This window comes from Haliotis cracherodii, unplaced genomic scaffold (assembly GCF_022045235.1).
Source record: "Haliotis cracherodii isolate W230 unplaced genomic scaffold, xgHalCrac1.p SCAF_8, whole genome shotgun sequence".
Taxonomy (NCBI): Eukaryota; Metazoa; Mollusca; class Gastropoda; order Lepetellida; family Haliotidae; genus Haliotis; species Haliotis cracherodii.
The window spans coordinates 20,224,232-20,248,909 of NW_027266341.1; the positions used below are offsets into that span (position 1 = coordinate 20,224,232).

General features: G+C 41.1%; 1 protein-coding gene across 1 annotated transcript in view; it reads right to left on the reverse strand.

Annotated features, from left to right (window-relative positions):
- Nucleotides 1-9,634: 9,634 nt before the first annotated feature.
- Nucleotides 9,635-24,678, reverse strand: part of LOC139449644 (inverted formin-2-like) — a 55,023-nt gene continuing 39,979 nt past the window's right edge. Inside the window, exons 3-14 of the mRNA XM_071231122.1 lie at nucleotides 24,178-24,337; nucleotides 22,084-22,262; nucleotides 20,969-21,048; nucleotides 19,964-20,592; nucleotides 19,216-19,382; nucleotides 18,938-19,102; nucleotides 18,024-18,281; nucleotides 16,406-16,587; nucleotides 14,585-14,705; nucleotides 13,590-13,754; nucleotides 13,054-13,135; nucleotides 9,635-11,902 (exon numbers count right to left, since the gene is read on the reverse strand). Of these exons, the coding sequence (XP_071087223.1) occupies nucleotides 11,754-11,902; nucleotides 13,054-13,135; nucleotides 13,590-13,754; nucleotides 14,585-14,705; nucleotides 16,406-16,587; nucleotides 18,024-18,281; nucleotides 18,938-19,102; nucleotides 19,216-19,382; nucleotides 19,964-20,592; nucleotides 20,969-21,048; nucleotides 22,084-22,262; nucleotides 24,178-24,337 (2,337 nt within the window). The 3' untranslated portion in view covers nucleotides 9,635-11,753. The remainder of the gene's footprint in view (nucleotides 11,903-13,053; nucleotides 13,136-13,589; nucleotides 13,755-14,584; nucleotides 14,706-16,405; nucleotides 16,588-18,023; nucleotides 18,282-18,937; nucleotides 19,103-19,215; nucleotides 19,383-19,963; nucleotides 20,593-20,968; nucleotides 21,049-22,083; nucleotides 22,263-24,177; nucleotides 24,338-24,678) is intronic.

Consider the following 24,678-nt stretch of genomic DNA (forward strand, 5'->3'; position numbering starts at 1 on the left):
ACAGCTAAAAATTATATTGTGATTTTCATTTTACAAACTACTTTGGCTATTTGTAACAAAGCAAGGGCCTTGAAAAAGGACTTCTTTTTTGTATATGTGATATTTTTAGTATCTTCATGGCTAAAAAAATCTTTGTTCAACCCCCATAATAGATACAGTATTAGGCAAGAACTATATAGGATTATGTCATGGACTTTTGACGGAAGATAGATTTAAACAATAGGTGTTGTCCAGTGTGGGTTGTATATCGGTGTATGTCGAGACATGTATGAGCAGGAACCAGCACTGACAAGAGGCCTGGGTTTCTATCATGTGTTTTGACTGACCATGCTGAATTGTGATACAGTCTTGCTGAGTGTCTTGTTGAATGGTCTGTTGAATGTTCAAGTGTATGTGAAACGTGTCAAGCTATTTTGGCATATATGCAAGGAGGAGTACCTTTGTGGCTTGTGCTGAGATGCGTTGCAACGGGATGAGCCAGATTTTATGCATTTGGTTTACGGATTTTGAAAAAATGTTTTGTAGGTTGGAAAAAAATAAACATAATTCATTGTACAGGAATTTTTTTTCATTCTTCTTAAAAGTTTTATTTTGAAATGTCAGGCCATGTTAAAAAATGTCAAGTTATTCTTGAAAAATGTTGTTTTAATCCTATAATAAGTCCCTGGATGAATTTTATTGTCAAAGTAATCTTTACTTTTGGCAGTATAAACACACCTTGTCATTCTGACTTTATTTTTTTTCTGTATTTTTATATTTTTGAAGTTTAGGATCCGTAAATCAATACTAAAAACTGTAAGGCCTTGTTGATGTAGGTGTGCATGATGTGTCTACTGTATATGTGTTTAGTCAGTGTTATGGACACTGGGACGAACTTATTTACTTAACATCTGCTACCTTCCACAAATTTAAAAAGTTGAATGAATTCATTCGTTCCAAATTCCCAGCTTTGACTGAGGTAAATAACATATGAAATTAGGTTTTGAGGTCAGTTTGTTTCCATACTCATACCAAAAATATTCATTATCAAACTTTAAGGAAAAGATAAAATGTTTTGAAACAAATGGACACAAGAATCAGTCTGATCTGTTTTTGACTGGAGGCACGGGTGGCTCAGTGATTGCTCGGCAGAGTTGCATCCCTTCGCAGTGCCGATTGTCTGGTTGTGACATCACCCCCACCATTTTTTGGCTATGATGTTTGGTGTTGCAGCCCTCACACCCTGTGATATGAATGAAATAGTTTGAAGTAGCGTTCAACCAAATGAGTGAATTTCTTGAACAGGTTGAAAACAGTCTGATTGTTCAGCATAAAAACCCCAAACATATTGCATGTACTGAAGTGAATGTTTATCACAAAAATCACGATTTGAGTAAAAAATGACATTTGTCCCTTATTTTATGCAGTCAGTATTTTTCTTACATAGATATATTGCCGAATGTTAGAAAACAACATTTCTTTTTGGTCCTAGGTAAGAGACAGATACTGAATAGGTATTCATGTTCAGGCCTTTGCTGTCAAGGTTACTAGCCCTGAATATGGATATTTATCAAAAGTTTTCCACACTGTTGCTATTCTGCAAAACACTTGAATCATTCCATTTTTTAAACATTTATTTCATATTACCTCTGTAAATGATATTATGTATATTCTGTGCCATATACACGTGTTAAGTACAGTACTCAATATGACTGAAACTGAATGTACCTATGCTTGACTTGTATTTACTGTTGTCATGGTAACAAGATGATCGTGTGATTGCCAGTGAAGATATCTGCACAATGTTGCATTGCTGATTAAATTAACCCATTGATGCTATATCGTGTTGTGTTTTAATTTGTTTATGCAGGAACAAAATGAATATTGTTGAAGGATTGACAAAAAGATTTGTTAAATGGGACCCAACAATACAGCGGTACCTCTTAATGGGGGAAAGTTCACATAATATGAAACAAAATATTTTTTTCTCTTTTGACAATAAAACAGTTCAAACTAGTTATATGAATCTGCAAAATAAAACACGTTAGAAATGTTAGGAATCATGAATATAACATTTTGTGAAGTTGTGTGCTCAGGGTTCACCATGAATTGTTTTCATTGTTGGCAGCAATGATGTCATACCAAAGGCAAAGAGCTCATTTCTGTTTGTTTTTTTATGGGCGGTCGGGTAGCCTAGTGGTTAAAGGGTTCGCTCGTCACGCCAAAGACCCGGGTTCGATTCCTTAAATGGGTACAATGTGTGAAGCCCATTTCTGGGCCTTGATATTGCTGGAATATTGCTAAAAGCGGCGTAAAACCATACCCACTCACTAACTCATTTCCGTTTTGGTCTTTTGACCAACACATTATTTGGAAATACTGTGTATTGCTTTTCCTAAGTTACACTTTATCATGGTTGTAGAATGGCCAAATAACAAAGGCAACATCAAGAAAATTTATACACTTGTGTGTGCACTTTCAATGTAACAATCGCCTTCAGTACAGCTGTGACACTTGAACAACCCTCTGTAACATTACTGGTGTCCAGGGTGATGTTGTACAAAGCGATCTTAGCGCTAAGGTGATCGTAACTCCCATACCTTAACATAGACTTACGATAGTCGTAGCGCTAAGGTTGTTTTGTACAACGGCACCCAGACATGCAGAGAAGCATTCGTAAAATCTACTGCATTCACCATTCGCGTGTTATTTAGTTTGTTTGCTTGTTTATCGCCGCACTCAGCAATATTCCAGCTATATGACGGCGGTCTGTAAATCATAGAGTCTGGACCAGACAACCCAGTGATTGATATCATGAGCATCGATCCACGCAATTGTGATACGATGACATGCACCAACCAAGTCAGCTAGCCTGACCAGTGTTATTTATATGCCGCAAAATAGGAGTTGAAAGATGCTCTCTTTACTCTGTTTGTTTAACGCCGCACCTTTCTTCACTAAACATCGTCTATAGACAATACTATTCATATAAGAATTGCCTTTCACTTTGTGTGAGTTCATTGGAGTATGAACCTTCATAGAGTGAGGGCCAAACTGTATGAACGTCAAATTGTGTTGTTCATACACTTATGAACGTCAATTTAGCGGTCATGTGACCGACCTCTCGTCCAATGGAAAAGCCGTTTATCGTGTGAACTTCAAATTAAAAAATTATAAGCACTTAAACACTATGTAAAGGAAGAATCGATATATGTAAACATACAAACAAGAAACAAGTCTTTGAAAGGTCGATGGAAATGGAGGTAGATACGCCATATCGAACTTTCGCAAACACGCATACTTAAATACATTGTACACTATTGATTGGTGGTTTGCACTCTGTACCGTCATAAAATGAAAAACAGACCCCGTGGGGAACAGTGTTACAACTTGCACCAGCAACCCATACTGGTCGTAAGAGGCGACTAACGGTATCGGGTGGTCAGGCTCGCTGACTTGGTTGATGCCTGTCACCGTATTCGTAGAACGATGATCATGATGTCGATCATTGGATTGTCTGGTCCAGACTCGATTATTACAGGCTGGGCACAATTCCGTTGAAGCGCTGCTTGAAACAAACACACAAACACACATTATCGATTATTTGTTTGTCTGGTTAATTTACAATGCGGCGTCAACAACAAACAAATTAAATCGAGAAACAGCGAGTTGTACCACGAAGTCCATAAGTATCACTTCTATGGAATCCTGGGCCCACTTACACAAAGCGATCTAAGCGCTAATATGATCGTAACTCCCATACTTTAACATAGCCTTACAATAGTTGTAGCGATAAGATCGCTTTGTGCAAGTGGGCCCTGGACTGTTTCACAAAGCGATCTTAGCGCTAAGATGATCGCACCTCTCATACTTTAACACAGGCTTACGACAATCATAGCACCAAGATCGCTTTGTGCAGGGCCCACTTGAACAAAGCGATCTTAGCGCTAAGATGATCGTAACTCCCATACTTCAGCATAGGCTTACTATAGTTATGGCGCTAAGATCGCTTTGTGCAAGTGGGCCCTGGACTGTTTCACAGACCAATCCTAGCAGTGAGGTGATCTTGAGTCTATCTCAAAGCAGGAAGATGTCTTTGCACTCCTTGACTACAGAATGTATGTTACGGCAGTCGTAGCCCGTAAACGGCTTTGCGGAACGTAACAAAGTAATTTAAACAAAACTGTTATCTTCTTCTTTGTATGTCAATGATAAATCCAACGATGACACCAGAAAAATAACAGGAGCGGTGGGGTAGCTTTGACAATGTGGTTGAAGTGTTCGGTCGTCACGGCGAAGCGCTGGGTACGATTCTAAATACGGGCACACTCAAAACAAAGTCACTACTACAACCCAACAACCATGCAGACAGTGGAGCCTGGCTCCATACGTACAACTAGGGCACAGTCCCACAAATCGATTTTAGACCTACGATTTGTGCATCTTCCACACATTAATTTACGATAATCGTAGTGCTAAGACCGGTTTGTGAAACGGGCTTCTGGTTTCAACTTGCTCGGTCTGCCAAATTGAACGATTCTATAGAAAAATTAAGCATACAGTAATTTTTTGTTCCTATATTCCGTATCTGTAGCTTTATGAAATATATGCATATGACAATGGTCTCATTTTCATAAGCAGAGATTATTATAAGAGCTCGACGTGCATCATACTCTTTTTACGAAACGAGTGTCCAAATTCTTGTATTTCCAGGGCGAGAAAAAAAATGCACTGATCCCGTCTTAACTATCAAAAACTTAGATAAAAACCTTGGTCAAAGAAATCTTGGGCCAAGTTTTCGTGCTCCCATCTTCCCGAGGCAAGAGAGTTAACTGACTTTACAAGTCCAGTTTCCATCCTTGCCGAACTAGGCTGGAATTACTGAGCTCGATCGTAGCGCCACCAGTGGCTATTACCAGTTATGTCCCTTCTAAGCCTCTCCCATGGACCAATCAGATGACTTGCGTTTGCTTCACACAAAATGGTGGCGCCGAGTCAGGACGATCTGATCGATAATCAAGATCTATATGTGATAAAACGGGTCTTACATCGCGAAATGCATCAAATCACGTGTGCTCCTTGATTATATAGATGAAAAGATTTGGAAAATATCTCCTGACAACGAGTTGGTGGTGCACATGCTTTGCAAATCCTGCAATCGACCGAAATCTGCACAACAGTTTACGAATCGGATTTCGATTTCGGTGCGCGATTTTGATTGGACTAAGCTGGTTAGTCCAGCCAGAATGTAACTCCAAAATACCATCCTAGTTCGGCAAGGGTGGAAAGTGGACGTTTATAGACAGTTAACTCTTGCCTCGGGAAGATGTCGTGCTTCAAGTTCGGCTGTTAAAGGGGCACTGATCTAACGCCATTCTTCGGACTGGTTGTTGCCTTTGTTATTGTTTTTTCCCCCGTGAGTACCCGGATGATACGCAACGCAACTGAGCGTGACCAGAGACTGGGCTACCGTCTGCAAGGACAGCTAAATAAACTTGGAGGCTGGAGGCAATATTTGTTTTACGCATTTTTGAATAAACACTGATTGGTTAAATGTGATCTATAAAGATTCGACAAAGGGCGCATGTTAATTAATTTCTTCAGCCTAAACAAACAGACAAAAAGAACGGCGGAGCTCATCGGAAGTCGTCATTTGGAAATACCCCAGATGGTTATAGTTTAATACTAAAAAAAAGTAACCATGCAGTGAAAGCATTTTCGGTTTTCGGATTGCGTCGATAATACGACTACTACTCCCTTGTTGTCATCCACGTTTTCTCGTATAACCCTACACTTGTGTATTTGTCGTCATTCACTTGATGCTCAGTTAATGAATTTATTACAGGTACAATTAGTGGTAGCACCACTTAGATTACCTGACAAAGGTTCTCATTTGGCATTTATTGTGTCTGGGGTAATTATTCAATCTAAATCCAGGTTTGAAGTGAGGTGAAATGTGCGTTATGTAATATGCACGTGGCAGCCCAGCAAGAGATGAATGATCAGTTGATTTACTTTGGTAAATCAACGGATCGTTCCTAGTCATCAAAGGATTAACAGAAAATACGTTGATTGATTAATCACTGTTATCTTGCACAGTGGATATGTCAAAAGTGAGTGTTTACATGTCTAGGTTTACTAAAACAAAGGGAATACACTCATACCATAGCGTGAAGTGCCGATGTAAAAACAACATACTTTGTTCAAAGGGTTAACTGATAATACGTTGATTGGTTGCTCATTGTTATCAAACTCAGTGGATTTTTTAGGAACCGTGGACGTAATGAAAATAGTTGTCACGTGGCCTTTCTCAGCCAACCCTTGAGACTTGACACCTATGTGAAACACCTGAAACAATCCAAGTGATCAGTTGAGAAACGAACACTGGTTATAATATCCCGAAACGATATATATCTTTTAGAATATTTGATAGTTACAGAAACACGTGACATCGAATAAGTTATTTTGTATAGCTGCAGATGAGTGGGATATTATTCCTTTGTGTGGATATTCACGGATACATTCCTCGAACAAGGAAGCTGCCTATTTATACACATAAATTTGGTAAGTTGTAATTATGGTATTTGCATTTTGTTTTCCTTCATTTGAACCGATTCGTTCTTGGTTCTCTACGTCTTGGTTGGGAAATTCTTCAATGCGCGATAGACGTTGTTTTCACAGGTCATTTCCTTTGTAAGCGTGTATAGATTACCGTCAATTTGTAAAATGTGATTCTCTCAGGCAATTTATAAAATGTGTAAAATGTAAAATGTCATTTTGACTAAAAAATCTGTCCAGATTGATTAAGACGATCAAAAGGGCCTACAAACATCACAACAGATTATTCTGTAGGATTAGAAGCCAAACAACATAGAAATGTACTTTTCAACGTTACATTTTCAGTCTCTCGGTGATGACATTAAACATCAAAATGTTTGGAATTCGTTATCATAATAATACAGATGGAAATGTTGTTCAGTCACTTTGTAAAATAACTGAATATTTAGACGTTTAATAAATATGTTACACATTTTGACAGTAAAAAAATATACACACTATAAAAAAAGCAATGCTCAGATGAAATATTTACTTTGTGTTGCAAGTCAAAATAGTGTAAACGAAAATCGCAAAATTACCAAGCAAGTGACTTATCAAAACTTCGTCACCATTACCGATGCTACCCACAAAGATACCTACATTTCCTTATTATCTCGAAAACTGTATTTCATTTTGTTGATCAATGTAACCATACGCTCTTATTACTACCGGTATCCATAAAAGTGACTAATGCGCTTACGAATGGCGCAACAGAGGTCGCGAGCTAGTCTAGATTTCTGCTCTACATCCGGGTACTCACTGGGAAAAAACAATAACAAAGGCAACAACCAGTCCCGGGGAATTGCGTTAGATCAGTGCCCCTTTAACACTCATCAAAGTTTTTGACAGGCCGTCAAAGTTTTGGCGGGAATTATCCTGCAAAAGAAGGATGCTACTGGCGAAGAATGTCTTGCTGTTGTTATATGTAATTTGTGCATTGCCATGTTGAGAAGGCGGCGTCGGGGTTGGCAAAGGCATATTTGGTCCCGAGAACGGCTACTCGTTGTTGAACCAAATTAATTTATTCTTCCAACATCCCGTCAGTAAAGAGGTAAATGCTCCTTGTATTCCGATTGGCTAAATTTAAGTCAACGTAATCAAACTTTGATCAAAATTTGACGAGAAATAGGAACGGTTTCTATTGACAAGTTTTTGACAGCATTATACACTTTCAAAAACTTGGTCAAAGTGGACATTGACAATTTTTTTATCAAAGTTTTTGACAGTGTAACGGGGGCTTTAGAAAACCACAATTGTCGAATGACGTCAACAATCTTCAGCTATATGACGTCGTTTCTAGTGTGACCTTACGTCACAATAAGATTCTTATTACATCAAGAAAAATGTCGTGCGGATGATGTAAACAATACACTTGTGGGTGGTGAGTGATATATGCACCAGTGCACGTACGATTCTACGGTTATTTTTAACTTTATGGGTAATAAATAGAGCTTATTATACGAACATGTGTGCCATACTGATTTTACGAAACGGGTGTCAGAATCCTTGTCTTTCCCAAAGGTAATTTGTCAATTCTTACACGAGTTTCACAAATCAGCTTGACACACTTGCGAGTATTTGTCGAATGACGTCAACAATGTTCAACTATATCGTCGTTTCTAGTGTGACGTCATTCCTTTCTTACCACACAATAAATTTCGAAAACCGCCAACAATACTGTCGGATAACGTAAACATTACACTGGTGCGCATAAAGTTATATTTGCACGAGTGCGTATGCGATTTTTATGAACTCTGCTATTTCTAATACTATGGGTAATAAATGGTTATAACACTATAATGACAAGTTTGTCCTCGAGATGGTCGCAAGGTCATATGATGCGAAATAGTAGAGGAAGTAAAAGAGTGAGTGAGTGAGAATGGTTTTACGCCGCTTTTAGAAATATTCCAGCAGGCGGTGGACACCAGAAATGGGATTCACACATTGTAACCATGTTGGGAATCGAACCCGGGTCTTCGGCGTGACGAGCGAACGCTTTAACCACTAACCGACCGCCCCAGGAAGTAACAGAACGGGCTGTCAAATACCTATTGCCATGGAATAGTTACACATACGTCGTTGCATAATCTATTTCGGCTTCTGTATCACGTTAAATATACGTATGTCACTTTGTAACCATAAACAAATCTGTTTCGTCAGAAAATAATTACAGGAAGCGATTTTTAAAGATTGCCATTTCATATCTAAATATATTGCTTGAGGTGCTTGATGTTCCACGTGTACACATAATAGGTGAGGTGAAATGGGATTGACGTGGCGTTTATGATTATTGCACTTATATCACGTGCACGCACGCACGCACGTCTCTCTCTCTCTCTCTCTGTCTGTGTGTGTGTGTGTGTGTGTGTTTGTGTCTGCTTGAACTAGTCCGGACTTGTGTCGGTTTTTATAGAGATAGCCCATACCGTACTTGAACAAGGAATGAGTGAGTGAGTGAGTGAGGTTTTACGCCGCTTTTAGAAATATTCCAGCAATATCAAGGCGGTGGACACCAGAAATGGGATTCACAAATCGTACCCATGTCAGGTCTTCGGCGTGACGAGCGAACGCTTTAACCACTAACCGACCGCCCCCTTGAACAAGGATACTGACTTCGAGCCGACCAGTCCTTTTTTATGATGCTATTGTTTTATGACGAGCGCCAGGTAGGGTTATAACAAGTACCATCTTTTAACGCCTTTTTATATGACTTGGTCGTGTATCGAACCAACGACCTTCCGCTCTCCGAGCAGACGCTCTGTCCATCGGAGATGGTTGTATACATAATCAAGTCTGAGTTAGTCCTGAGTCATCAGCAGGTGTTTAAACACACATGGCAATTTAAAAGTGAAAGCCTGATAGGTTGCCGACTCTTCACAACGAATTGCGGCACCTATTATATAGTTATGTGTTTGTGTTAAAAGTGTAGAGACACTTTCCGGAAAATAGGGCCTATTACTTTCTTTACTCCCATGAATATCAATTGAGTATTCATTTCTCACAAAGCTTTGTTAAATTCCTGGATAACAAACCCTAAAGTAATTTCCAAACAACTAACTAAAGAGAAATAAAATGTTTAATAACACAATCTGTACATATTGCAGTCAATAGAGATTCACAAGTTTACCAAGCATACGTCATCAACATCACGTGCTCATTACCACACATACATCACAGTTGGCGGAGACGGACACATTCAGAACATCGGCTACCACCATATACACCAGGCCGAGGACAATACCGATGTATTCCGAATGAGACAGTTGCATATCAGCAAATATTTACACAAGCCATAAAATAATAGAATAAACTGGAAGCCACTTGGAAACTTTGTGCACATAAGAACAATTCCACTGATTGGTTGGTATACGTAAATATGTTTAAACATCAAACACTACATTCGTTCCATGTCGCCTTTTTCCGTAACCTGCAAAGACAATTCGGCTTGTTCCGGAATGGCACGAGAGGTCACGAATGCTAACGACAGCTTCGAACTACGTTAATATCATGCTCTTCTGACAACACAATATTTGCAAGGGTTTTGCGACTAAAACATACAAACGCACACGGGACGTCTTAATACACATGCATAGTCTTTGGGCTATCATCACTAGAAGACACTCATGCTTACACAAGAACTTAGAAACTTTTCATACACAGAGTGGCTATGTTTATGTGAGCGCATTTTCATAGATTTAAAAATAGTCCAAAATTCTTAAATTTTATTTAAAATTAACAAAATAAATCATTCAAAATATACGTTAACATTTCATTTATAGCAAAGCGATGTGATATTTATATTTTATCATTTGTTGCTTAACAAAGCCCAGGTACAAGGGTATTTATCCTGCTAGAATGGAGGTAAATTGAGGATGGTCCACGGATAGTTAACGTCGCTTTATTGACATACGCTAGGGTTTTAGCGTTTCTATTTGAACCCAAGTTCATGTACATCTATATAATTAGAGAAATGTTTAGAAATATTCAAATAACATACACATTTCTATTTTTTTCACATCATTGGTATGCCCTATAAAGTCCACCATGAATCCATCCAGCGAATTTATTCATATCATCAGTAATATGTATAATCCGAAATGCGGTATTCATATAGATCGTTTGGGATTATGATTAGGCAATACAAGTTCGATATATCGCCAAGCAACTGTATCTATATTTTGAGCACACTATTATTCCGCGTCATGGTCAAGACGTTGAATACTGACACGTGTGGCGGGCAGAAAGACATGACATCAACACCATCTTTCTACAGCAACCCCCCATTGTATTCTATTAATGCTGAGTGCCCTATGTGAATATCTGGCGTCAACGACGATAAGTATTGCGTGTCCATGATAATCGGGATCTTATGATTACTCCCCGGGGAGCTGAGAATGGATATTAAGTGCACACTGATCCAATGACCAGTGTTATAAGGTATCAGCGCTGAAAGCATGCGTATGCATGAAGGGCAGCACAATATTAATGAATTATTATCATTATTATTATTTTTTTATTATTATCATTATTATGAAACTCATTGATGAACAAGCATTGTAAACATAACATCGATGGGCAGATTGAAGTAACGGACTCTTAAAGACAGACATCGACGTTATCTTAATCACAAGAGAAGCAGATTTTCGATGTGCGCGGCCGTTCTTTTGTATCTTGCTGTGTTATGAGTTCTATCTTCGACGTGTTGCCAGGGCTCGACATTCAAATCCAACTAGACTCCAGCTCATTTTGGACTAGTACTAAATGTAACATAGAAGATCTTTGGATAAATCAACTAGTCCCTGAAGATTTTCACTAGTCTTGGACTAACGGACTAGAGGCCGTGTGTCTATCGCAGGTTGCTGAAAGACACACCTAAAGGTTTTTGGTAGACTCGGGAGCGTCGTTGTATCCGAAAAGGCTCACGCCGACAAAATGGCGATTATAAGGGACACACAGACGGAAATCATGTTCACACGTGACCCGGAAATGATTGTCGTACTTGCAGCTCACAAGATCCATGTCGTTTTCGAATAGAGACATTCGAGATTACATCCCTTTTGTTTTAAATAGACAGATTCATGTCTGGTCCCGGCACGTGGTAGTGTCTTCCCGTATAAGGTAATAATCAGATGTCACGTGGTGACCCAACAGACACACAGACGGGAATATAGATTCTGCTACAAGTGGCTTGTCTCTATGGCTGTGATCGCCATATTGGTTTTACGTTTGAGGGACAACCTCCTAAGCACTTTGCCGCGTCTGATTTCGTTAACCAGATTGTCAACAATCTTCTTCTTCTCATCCACTGAACCATCCCGTGTACCACCTGCAAGATTCAAGTTTGACATTTTAACAACACAAACAAGATGGGTACATTTTGACGTGTAACAGGAAAATATAACGTGGAAGGAATAAATGACTTTCAGGATTTTATGTCATGTCAAATGATATTTGAAAAAACGGAAGAATATGTACTAATGGATGAAGATGACTATCACATATGCAACGGGGAGTGAATGAGTTAATTCTGCGTACATGAGTTTAAGCCAGGAACACGTGGTTGACAGCATGAACTATGACAATCAGTCACACATTGAGTGAGTGAGTGAGTGAGTGAGTGAGTGAGTGAGTTGAGTTTAACGCCGCTTTTAACAGTATTACAGTTATATCGCGGATTGTCAGCTTAATGTGGGAGGAAAGCCCGAAGTGATGCAGGTCTCAGACGTTTACCACTTCAGTGAAACCTACGAGCACGGGTATGGTGCTGACAAACCTAGAAACATAATCGGGGCGAACCGGGATTCGAACCCACAATCATAGGTTTCTGGCGTGCCCAAGGGACGCAACTCTGCACAGCGAATCGCGGCGCCTTAGACGACTGGGCCACCCGTGCCCCCAGGCACATATTATGACCATCCGATTCCCATTGTAGTCGACTCTTATGATATGAAAAGGGTACCGGACCTATTCTGCCCTGGAATCCGAAAGGGCAAATGAAACAAAACATGGACTCCAAAAAATATTTTTCTCCGATTTTCTCTGGCACAAATCAATGGATATTATGTCAATGAACAATCTCGAGCTACTTCCAGTATTATTTTGCGTGTCTAACTCAACAGTAATTCTATTTCTAAGAAACATACTATAACTTTGTACTATGACACCCCTCTTGCCGATCTTATTTCGCAGAAATAATGAGAATAAAAGCAACATAATCATTTCCATTAGCATAAAAAAATCTCAGCAAAGAGCAGAGTCCATTCCGACCTCATCAGGAGCATGTGTTTATGAATCACAATCAAACAGTGATGATACCAGGTGTTTGCGAACATGTGGGCGTATCCAACCCCACTTGTGGCACCCGTCACAAACACGTGCAAAGGCAAGTCAAGTAGTCGTAGTATTCAGTCAATGATTATTTTCTGATAAATGAAAAGTTATTAAGAAAGAATTTATTGAAGGACAACGTGAACCCACTTCTCCTTCTGTCGACCAGTTCCTGCTGAGCCTTCTTCCTCTTCTCCGCCCTCTCTGCCTGCAACTTCCTCGTCTCCAGCTCCTGTATAAATAAGCATAGAAGTGAGGGAGAGAGAAGGAATTTATGCCGCTTCTTTAAACACTGCAGTACATCATGGCAAAGGGCTATCATTGAGGCCATGTTTAATGTACATCAAAAATTTGAGCAGGAACCCTGGGAGATGAACGAACACATCAGCCCTGCAGAACGTTTTCACATCGCGGCCCCATCCCAAGGTTGACATGTTCCAAGTTTCATTGACATATTATCCTTCTTGGGTTACGAATAAAACGAACTTCCTCAAACTATAATACCCCAGGATGACCTTTACCTTTGACAAGACCTTTGAGTCAAAACACCATCCCAGGGCTATAATTGAGATATAAACAACATGATGTCCCCGGGATGTCCAAATTCAGAAAGAAAACCTTAAAGCATCCCCATTTAGATGAGGCTATTTAACATGTTTAAGGACAATTCAGCCGTGGCAACCCACCTGCTCCGTCTGCTTGACCATGTCGCAGAACTCGCGGAAGGATTCCAAGAATTCGTCCAGGTGAAAAGTCTTTTCGTTTTCACAAAAGTGGTTGGCCAACCTCCCTGATAGTTTAGTGAGGCGTTCCAATCCCTCTTCCACATCACCCAGGTCCGAATCGGACTCCTGTGCAACACAGAAAGTATGGAGTTCGTTAGTTCTTTCTTCATCAGCAGAATGCACATACTAAACAATAAAGGGACTACATGTCTGACCGACAACCATTGTCGTCCTAAACTGGGAAATAAGTTTTAACAGAATGTTTAACTTCGTTGTGACGTTTTCAACACACAAACTGGAGAGCTTCTGTATATACTGTAAACTACGGTTATAGCGAACTCAAATGGACCACTGATTTTAGTTAGTTATAACTGTAGTTCGTTATAAACGTATATACAACATCTATACAGCACATGACCGGGACCAAAATATAAGTTCATAATATCCGTCAGTTCGTTATAAGCGTGTTCGTTATAAACGTATTTTACTGTAAAACAAATAGGTACAGATCGCAAAACAATGTAAAAACCGATTTATAATGAATAATACAGTTAGTATCTTCCATTGCTAAACTGTAATTAAGAAGCTCCATTCCAAACCATTTGTTGTTAATTTAGTTGACACACATATTAGTATCAGGGGTGACATAGAAGGGTGGAGATTCCAGGTAAGAATATTATAGTCCCCGGCAACCTATGCACGTACAAGATGAATAAATGGATCGGGTGGTCAGACTTGGTGGCTTGGTTGATTGCATGTTATCGATTTCCAAATTCCTTGGATCGATGCTCGTAATCTCAACTGAATTATTTGGTCCAGAATCTCTTAGTTTCTAGGTTTGTCAGCACCATACCCGTGAAACTGGTATCTAAACACATTATCCCATGACGATTTAAGGTGATTATCATAGCCTATTGTAGATATTGCAGGCTTACATCTGAACCTTATTAACTGACCTCCAGAAAGGCTTTGAACTTGGACTTGACCTCTTCGTCCACATCTTCCAGTTGGCTCTGTAGCTTCTTAACGTTGACCTTGACCTGGTTGAACTCTGACCTTATGGTGGTAAGACTGAACCTGGATAATTTGAATACAAAACACCAGCTATAGTAGAATAAAATACATTCAAGAGGTAGAAGCGATTGAAGTGGTTGTACACTTAGTCTAGCATAGGCAGTGGGGCCTACGGTGGAGCACATAATATGGGCTCTCACCACCAACATTGACCATTGATTCTAATTTCAGTAACCTCGGAGGACCAATGGCTTCAAGCAGCAGAGTCTGCCAGCAATATACCCCTGAACAAGGAATTCAGTCAAGGGCTAGACGTCTACGATGAAGGTGCATTCTGGACTTCCCTCCAACAAGAAGCGGACACCTGGCATAACATCTTCCCGAGTCACTGGACGTCTATAGTCAGTTAACTCCCTTACGTCGGGAAAGTCGTGGAAACTGGACTTCTATAGTCACTTAACTCCCTTGTCTCGCGAAGTCGTGGAAACTGGACTTCTATAGTCACTTAACTCCCTTGTCTCGCGAAGTCGTGGAAACTGGACTTCTATAGTCACTTAACTCCCTTGTCTCGCGAAGTCCTGGAAACTGGACTTCTATAGTCACTTAACTCCCTTGCATCGCGAAGACGTGGAAACTGAACTTCTATAGTCACTTAACTCCCTTGCATCGCGAAGTCGTGGAAACTGGACTTCTATAGTCACTTAACTCCCTTGCCTCGCGAAGTCCTGGAAACTGGACTTCTATAGTCACTTAACTCCCTTGTCTCGCGAAGTCGTGGAAACTGGACTTCTATAGTCACTTAACTCCCTTGTCTCGCGAAGTCGTGGAAACTGGACTTCTATAGTCACTTAACTCCCTTGCATCGCGAAGACGTGGAAACTGAACTTCTATAGTCACTTAACTCCCTTGCATCGCGAAGTCGTGGAAACTGGACTTCTATAGTCACTTAACTCCCTTGCCTCGCGAAGTCGTGGAAACTGGACTTCTATAGTCACTTAACTCCCTTGTCTTGCGAAGTCGTGGAAACTGGACTTCTATAGTCACTTAACTCCCTTGTCTTGCGAAGTCGTGGAAACTGAACTTCTATAGTCACTTAACTCCCTTGTCTCGCGAAGTCGTGGAAACTGGACTTCTATAGTCACTTAACTCCCTTGTCTCGCGAAGTCGTGGAAACTGGACTTCTATAGTCACTTAACTCCCTTGTCTCGCGAAGTCCTGGAAACTGAACTTCTATAGTCACTTAACTCCCTTGTCTCGCGAAGTCGTGGAAACTGGACTTCTATAGTCACTTAACTCCCTTGTCTCGCGAAGTCGTGGAAACTGGACTTCTATAGTCACTTAACTCCCTTGCCTCGCGAAGTCCTGGAAACTGGACTTCTATAGTCACTTAACTCCCATGACTCGCGAAGTCCTGGAAACTGGACTTCTATAGTCACTTAACTCCCTTGTCTCGCGATGACGTGGAAACTGAACTTCTATAGTCACTTAACTCCCTTGTCTCGCGAAGTCGTGGAAACTGAACTTCTATAGTCACTTAACTCCCTTGCATCGCGAAGACGTGGAAACTGGACTTCTATAGTCACCTAACTCCCTTGCATCGCGAAGACGTGGAAACTGGACTTCTGTAGTCACCTAACTCCCTTGCATCGCGAAGACGTGGAAACTTCTACAGCCAGATAACTCTCTTGACTAGGAAAAATGGTTCTATAGCTGAAATGTTCAATGCGGTGTTGAACCCAACTCACTCTGGTTTTTGTAATTACCTTGAACTTTTCTGTAGATTCTCAAGTAAATCATCCACAAACTTTAGCGCGTCTTTGTTTTTCTGCTCCACCTCCTCCACGATGAAATGTAGCAACGTCATCCGCGGAACGTGCGACTTCGTCATCACCAGCTTGTTGAGGGAACTGATTCGGAAGGCGACGGCGTTGCCCGAGTTGCTCTTCTGTTAACATAATAAAGTATATTACTATTTTCGAAATGTACATGTATAAAGAATACAACATGAAATTGAAAATAATATTTCAACGTAAGTCCCAAACCCATTATTCCTGAAACCGCAGATTCCGGACAGTAACTGAAATTCAAAATTTAAGGAATTTACGTTAAACCGAAAATTTATTATTCCGGGCGATTACACGGAAAACACTACATACAAAATCAGATTAACTGAGTTTAATTTTCATTGGCAAACTCCTTTGGTAACCTACACGTTTTTTCTTGTGTCTTTTTTCAAATAAATTCATTTTCAATATAGTTTAGGGTCCAAATACACATACAATCTCAGGGTGTTACAACATTCACGGTATTGTGATCAAAATATGTAAACTGTTGGGCAAAAGAAAGTTTGAATCCACTTGAAGATTTGAATTCACCGAACCTTATCAAAACGTTACTGTGTTGCAAACAGTCGCCAGGACCTGTAACGTAAGGCCCAAAACCAAACTATGATACAAGTATCAAACACATCACCATCGAATAACCGTTTCTTGTTTGTTTCATGTATAGCCACCATCGAATATAGGTGTATACTTTCTTTTGCACGATAGTTAATATATCCATATACACCTACAAGTAGATGTGGGTGTATTTTCAAATTCAGTGGCAACCTGTTGTGGCATACCTACATACATACCCATGCATTACAAACACACAAGTATACGCGTAATGTATAATTATAAATAACCAATATCAACGGTACATACACGGCACATGACATATTTGTTTTGCACTAATTAACTGGCTACATATATCCCTATCAAGTGTTGGCCTGAAAACCAGAATTTATTAAAGTTACCATAATGCAGCCGGTATAGGCTAAACACTTTGTTGCATTGTACTATACTACTCAAAAGAAGTTACAGAACACGCGGTTCTTTCATGTGACTATAGTTATTCTGGCATGGCATTCGCGATTTTTTCATGTGACTATAGTTATTGTGGCATGGCATTCGCGATTCTTTCATGTGACTAATGTTAATGTGTAATGGCATTCGCGATTCTTTCATGTGACTATAGTTATTGTGTCATGGCATTCGCGATTCTTTCATGTGACTATAGTTATTGTGGCATGGCATTCGCGATTCTTTCATGTGACTATAGTTATTGTGTCATGGCATTCGCGATTCTTTTATGTGACTATAGTTATTGTGTCATGGCATTCGCGATTTTTTCATGTGACTATAGTTATTGTGTCAGGGCATTCGCGATTTTTTCATGTGACTATAGTTAATGTGTCATGGCATTCGCGATTTTTTCATGTTACTACAGTTAATGTGTCATGGCATTCGCGATTCTTTCATGTGACTATAGTTAATGTGTCATGCCAGTAAAACTCATTAGAATAGCATAAATTGCTAATTGTTTCTTTAGGTAACCTACATTGTTGATGAAGTTGCCAGCGTGGAGGACGTAACGAAGGAAGCTCTTGAGTGACTTGTTGTCGATGAGGCTGCGGCAGATGGAGTTGAGAAGCTGGATGTTGGGCCTGATGCTGCCCAGATGGGAGTTAAAGTCCGCCTTGAGTAGCATCCCCTCTACGCGCACCTTGTAGTCAGACACGTGCACCAGCTGGTGGAAGAACTTTTCAGCACTGCCAAGACGTGTAGTGTCGCCCTCGAAGTGCTGGATCGTGTCAATCTGGCGCACAGAGATAAGCACAGTTATTTGAATTACAAATTCAAATTTATTGTATAAAAGTTTTGTTTGCTTGATGCTTGACTCCCCACTCAGCAATATTCCAGTTATATGACATAAATAAACTGTAAATAATCGAGTCTGGACTAGACAATCTTGTGATTCACATCATCAGCATCGATCTACGTAATTGGGATACGATGACATGCATGAACCAAGTCAGCGAATCTGACCCCTATCCCGTTAGTCGCTTTAACGAGCTTGGGTTGCTGAAGCCTAATATATTCAAATGTTTATTGTATGTAAGTGCATACTATACAGTGTAGTATCATTTTTCAAATTAATTCATATGTTTCATTGAAGTACAGCTACTGGCTGGATTACCTTACGATTGAAATCGTGACTATAATAACTATATAAGTCACATCCATGACAAATTAAAATACATATTCAATATATTGATCGTACTTCAAACGACCCACTTCTTAAACTGTGAGGCATTGATGTTCATTGCTTTGAGAAGGAATGGTACGTTTCAACTGTGTATTGGCATACATGGTTTGCATGAAATCTTAGCAATGAACACTCTTTAACGATATTAAGGTCATTTCTGTTACAAAACGTTGATGACTCCTACAAGCTTTGAACAATCATCTCACCTCATCCTGAGACGGGAGTATTTTCAGCAGACCTTTAAGTTTCTCAGACCCAAATGCTCGAGAGTCACATTTCTTGATGAGATCAATAATGGCGTCGTTGGACTTCCGGAACTGCTTGAGGAATATGTTGACGTTCATACTTCTTTTAGGATCAAGGAGAGTTATCTGCAGACAGGTAAATGTCATTGTACTTAATATCCGCGAAACTCAAACAACATTTGCAGCAGAATATAACTGAATGATAAAAGTCAAGTAAAGACGCAGTTGGAAGTAGGTACCTCTGTGCTTGTGGACGGCCGTCTCATGATGACCTTGTCCTCTGGCTTGAGGTCAGAGGTCGAGTTTTGAGAGGTGAAGGTCTTCTGTGCAAACAGTTCCTCAAGCTTGCTGTATTCAACAGGGACCTGGTCCTTCATCTTGGACACATCGCCCCAGATGCTGGTCTCTGTGAACAGGGACAGATTCCAGAGGTTACTTAAGCATTAAAGGGGTATACATGTTTATAATAATCTCAGCCACATGAAAAAGGAAAAGGAGAACGGAAGCGACACAAATAGCGAACCAAAATGTACGAGGCATTATTAAATTAAACAGGAGACACCAGGCCCTGCCAAACTGACCAGTAGCACCCGTCAAATTCAAGGTCACAATTCAGATGAAAACAGTCGCCGAAACACTGCTACACCCGTGAAGATCCGGGATAGAATAGGTCTTCAGCAACCCATGCTTGCCGTAAAAGGCGACTATGCTTGGACTATGCGACTATGATCGGGTGGTCAGGCTCGCTGACTTGGTTGATGCATGTCATCGATCCCAATTGCATGGTCCAAAACACAACCTTGTTACCCGTATCAAATTACCATTTCTTTTTTGTTTAATATTTAACCACCATCAAACATTGGTGTACACTTTCTTTTGCCCGGATATTTATATATGACGTGTTTAAACTCAGCCATGCTTGATGTGAATTTTATACTTATTTTAATAACAAAATCTTTTTTTAACATTAACAGAACATGAACCTACTTGGTACATTTGTTGGAGCCAACTTGTTCCAGGCTAGCGTCTTCATCTTGCACTGCGGTTCAGGGGTTTTGATGAGGTCTACTTGAGGGATTGGAGCAAGATTCTGTCGGGATACATTTGACGCGGGTAGAGGTGGAGGAACTCCTGGCATCCCCGGGGGTGGTGGCGGTGCAGGTGGGCCGCCTGGAGGGGGTGGGGGAGGAGGGGCACCCCCTGGGAGAGGAGGAGGGGGAGGCGCCCCTCCAGGTGGTGGAGGTGGAGGTGGAGGGGGTGGTGCACCTCCTGGCGGTGGGGGTGGAGGTGGAGGTGGGGGTGCACCTCCCGGTGGTGGAGGTGGTGGTGGTGGTGGTGGTGGTATTCCTCCAGGAGGTTGCGGCGGGGGAGGTATTCCTCCAGGAGGTGGGGGAGAGGCCGGTGGGGGTCCGGCCTGGCTGTCGACATGCTGCTGTCTGAGTATTGCACTTCTCCGCTGGAGACCTCTCGATGAGATTACTTCCTCTGTCTGTACCTCCTTGTCACACTTCTTGCCTGCGGACTTGAGCGTCCCTCCTGCCAACAGACGCTCGGCCTCTACAGCATTCTCAACTGCCTGGCTAACCAGCTTCTCCGCAAGGATCCACGTGGCCTCGCTGTCGAGCAACAACGGAAGATAACTTGTCTACAACTACATTGGGGCAATCATCCGGAACTAAACAACAGCAACTGAGATAAATGGTAGCGTTTACAACAAATAGGGTACTCTTCTATGTAACATCGAACATTATCGAGCATTTCATAAGAACAGGCACCTTACAGATATAACCGAAGATCGATTCTTGTATGTTCGTGTGAGTGCATGCGTGCGTGCGTGCGTATTTGTTCGTGGGATACTAGGATGTTTCTCTCTGTGAGGTGGAACTGAACAATTTTGGTTTGTTTTCAGGACATCCAGCATGTTCATCATCATCATCATCATCATCATCATCATCATCATCATCATCATCATCATCACCATTCTGGTCTTACCTTTGTGCGGATGTGTGGTCAATCTGGTATAGGCTGTACAGGATTGCGAGGAGCGAGGCACCGAGGGGCGTGTCTTGCACCTGCATAAATAGGTGACAAAAAAGTAAATTTACGAAAATAATTACTTTGAAATTTGAGGATATCACATTTGAACTGACATCCTTAAATCATTTAGAGGCATGTACATATTGGTCGACGTCAACAGACGCTGAGGGTATTCCTGGGCCCCATTCCTTGTTGTGATGGACGACAAATGAGGATCGGGTAGTCCCTTCGTGTGTCACTACGTACGAGAGTACAGGTGGACAGTTGACCATGATATCACCTACTGGTTTGCTTTGTTTGTTTGTTGTTTTACGCCGCATCCAACGACATTTGACGACAGCCTGTAAATAATCGAGTCTGGACCAGACAATCCAGTGATTGATATTGTGAGCATCGGCCCACAGCATCCGGGTATGGTGACATGTAATCAGCCAAGTCACAGAGCCTGATTAGCCGATCCATGTTGTCGTCTCTTACAACCCAGGGAGCAATTCTAACCCGAAATCCTCGCGGGTGTCTGCTGTGTTTCCTGGTCCAGACTCAATTATCGCCATGTGACAGTAACAGCTATGTTATTGCTGATAGCGGCGTAAAATATCATTCAGTCATAATCCTGTATGTACGTTACATTAATGGTCCTAATCTGAGCCAAAAACATACATATTTTTACTTATACATATAGATAATTCCGGAAAGCAGGCGAAGATGCTAATTATTTTTGAAACTTCTGTGTTTGTTTGTAAGCATTATCCACAAAACCCATCTTTCCTGTATGTGTTTTGAGAGCGACGGTGCAGAAGCCACAGAGAAGCACAGTGTTATACTTGTCTTTGAAGGCGTCAGCGACATCAGATATCGTAAATTATTCATATCTGATCGACTATCCTCAGTATTACATGCCGATTATACAGTCAGTTTTAAGTCAAAGAAACTGATGGACAAACTTATTGAACGGATGCTTCAGCGGTATAATGGATTTGGAAATGGCCCGATCCTTAAACAGTGTTAAAGTTGTCTGTCGGGGTTTTGTTGTTTGTACGGGGGAGGATGGTGGGGGAGAGGGGTCTGACCTTATTGTAGATGGCCTTGAACAGGTCGTCGTGCTTGCTGAGGTCGACAGTGGTGTTGTTCATCTCCTCAAGGGCCTCTGAGTCCGCGGTCAACTCCTCCTCAAACACGTCACACTGCACGTGGAGGTCCTCGTCCTCATCGCCGCGGATGGTGTTGATGACGTCGAGGATGTTGAGGGCTGAGGTGGAGATTCAAACACTTTAAACAACATCCAAATAAGATGGCCTTAGGATTTCTCTAATATTGATTGAAACCGTCATAGTATGATCTGTAATCCGTGTCAGAGGTGACCATGGCTATCATGAGATAACTGATGCTGAGGTTTCTAAACAAGGAGGATGTGGTGATACAATCACACGTGCTGAACGGGTTTCATGATTAGGTGTATTAATACACGAGAGAGATACCCTAGATGTTATCTCTAGTCATAAGAAAAGAGCAAGTGTGCACGTAGAAATATCGTGTTTAGGTAGTTTTTGTTGTTGTTGTTGTTCAGCTTTCTTTGTGGTCAAAGTGCAATGGTCAAATTTAGGTCAAAATAAAACAATTTACACGGCCCTACTACTTCCTACACATGTACCAAATGTTATTCCATTGTTGTTTGTTGTTTAACGCCGCACTCAGCAATATTCCAGCTACATTACGGCGGTCTGTAAATATTCGTGGTCAGGGCCAGACAATCCAGTGATTGACATCATGAGCATCATCGATCCACGCAATTGGGATACGATGACATGCATCAACCAAGTCAGCAAGCCTGACCAACCGATCCCGTTAGTCGCCTCTTACGACAAGCATAGTCGCCTTTTACAAGCATGGGTTGCTGAAGACCTATACTACCCATCTTACCGAGCAAGGGCGTTAACTGACTATAAACGTCCAGCTCCCACTTTTGTAGTCAGTTAACGCCCTTGCCTCGGGAAGAAGATTTTACTCGGATCTTCACAGGTAGTATAGGTAGGTTCGTACATGCAACTGTGTGTACTAGCCGATCGGTGTGTTGCTAGCGTTGTATTGAATCCGTTTAGCATCTAGAGAATAAGGAGACTCGAAGAATTATGGATCATCTGTCTCGAGTGAATTAATGGTGTTAATCCTGTGCCTGTGGCGAGGAATTTTTTACTCAATAGGGGCAAATTATCCGTAAATCCGAGTTTATATTACTCATTGACATTTTAAGAGAGAAAAAATGATGAAAAAAAGGTATGGAATGTCAACCCTACAGAAAAACGTCACTGAAAACAGCTGTAATAGCGTTAGAAATAACCAGTGCCAATATCACCTCACGCGCACTGGCGTATTGTTTACGTAATCAGGAGGGCATTGTTGGCGTCATTCGAATCTAATTGTGGCGTAAGTTCGGAATGACTTCACACTAGAAATGACGTCATAGCTGAATATTTTTTATTAAGAAGGCGGTCGTGATCAGTGCATATCTCTAAATGTAAGCTCCAAATGATTAAGAAATCATGAGTACCAAAGAAATTATTACACTCTCATGTGTGTCATACTGATTTTACGAAACTCGAACTCGCTCGAGAAAATACAAGAATCCTGACACTCGTTTCGTAACATCAGTTTGACTCACATGAGAGTGTAATAATGTCTTTATCACCCATTATTTCTTAGTCCTTTTGAGCTCCCGTTTAGAAAAAATGCACTGCTGTCCTAAAATAACACAATTTGTCGAATGATGTCACAATCTTCAGCTATGACACCATTTCTAGTGTGACGTTATTCCGACCTTACGTTACAATAAGGTTTCGAATGACGTCAACAACACTGTCCGGATGATTTAAAAACACACTGGTGTGAGGGAAGTGATATTTGCACTATTCCACATGCGATGTTTATAAACCCGGTTATTTCTAACTCTGTGGCTAATAAAAATAATTATGTGAGACCTGTAAGCATTTATCCATGTTTAAGCTGTCGACCACAGACCGCCGTGCTCTGTAACGTTGCTGACAGTGACGTAAATCCCTTGGTCACTCACTCATTCAAATAACGCATCAACATGGATTACAAACCAGCTCAGTTTATTGTATGTTGGACGGTGTTTGTTTCATTTAAAGTAAACCCTGGCATCTTACCGACAAAGTCGTTTCTGATCCTGACTCTGTCCCTGATGTTCTCGTTGGCGACGATGATGGAGTTGATGAGGGCTATGACGCTGATGCGGTAACTTGTTAGGTCGGCTCTCTTCAGCTCGTTGACCAGCAGGCTAAACCGGTACGGTAGCTTCTGCCACGCCTGCAACAGCAACAACACCACATCATGACAGAGGGATGGGGCGACGTTTCGCGATCAACCGATGTCGCTAACAGTGCATAGTATGTATGTAAGTTAAATAATAGTGTGAGCGAGTTGGGTTTAACCAGGCTTTCAACAGTATTCCAGTGTTATCGCGGCATGTCAGCTTAATGTGGTAGAAAAGCTCGAAGGGTTGTAGGTCTTAGACGTTTATCACTTTGGGGAAACCCACGAGGACCGGTATGGAATCGACAATCCAGAAACATAATCGGGGCGAACCGGGATTTGTACCCACGATCACAGGTTTCTGGGGTGCCCAAGGGACATAACTCTGGACAGCA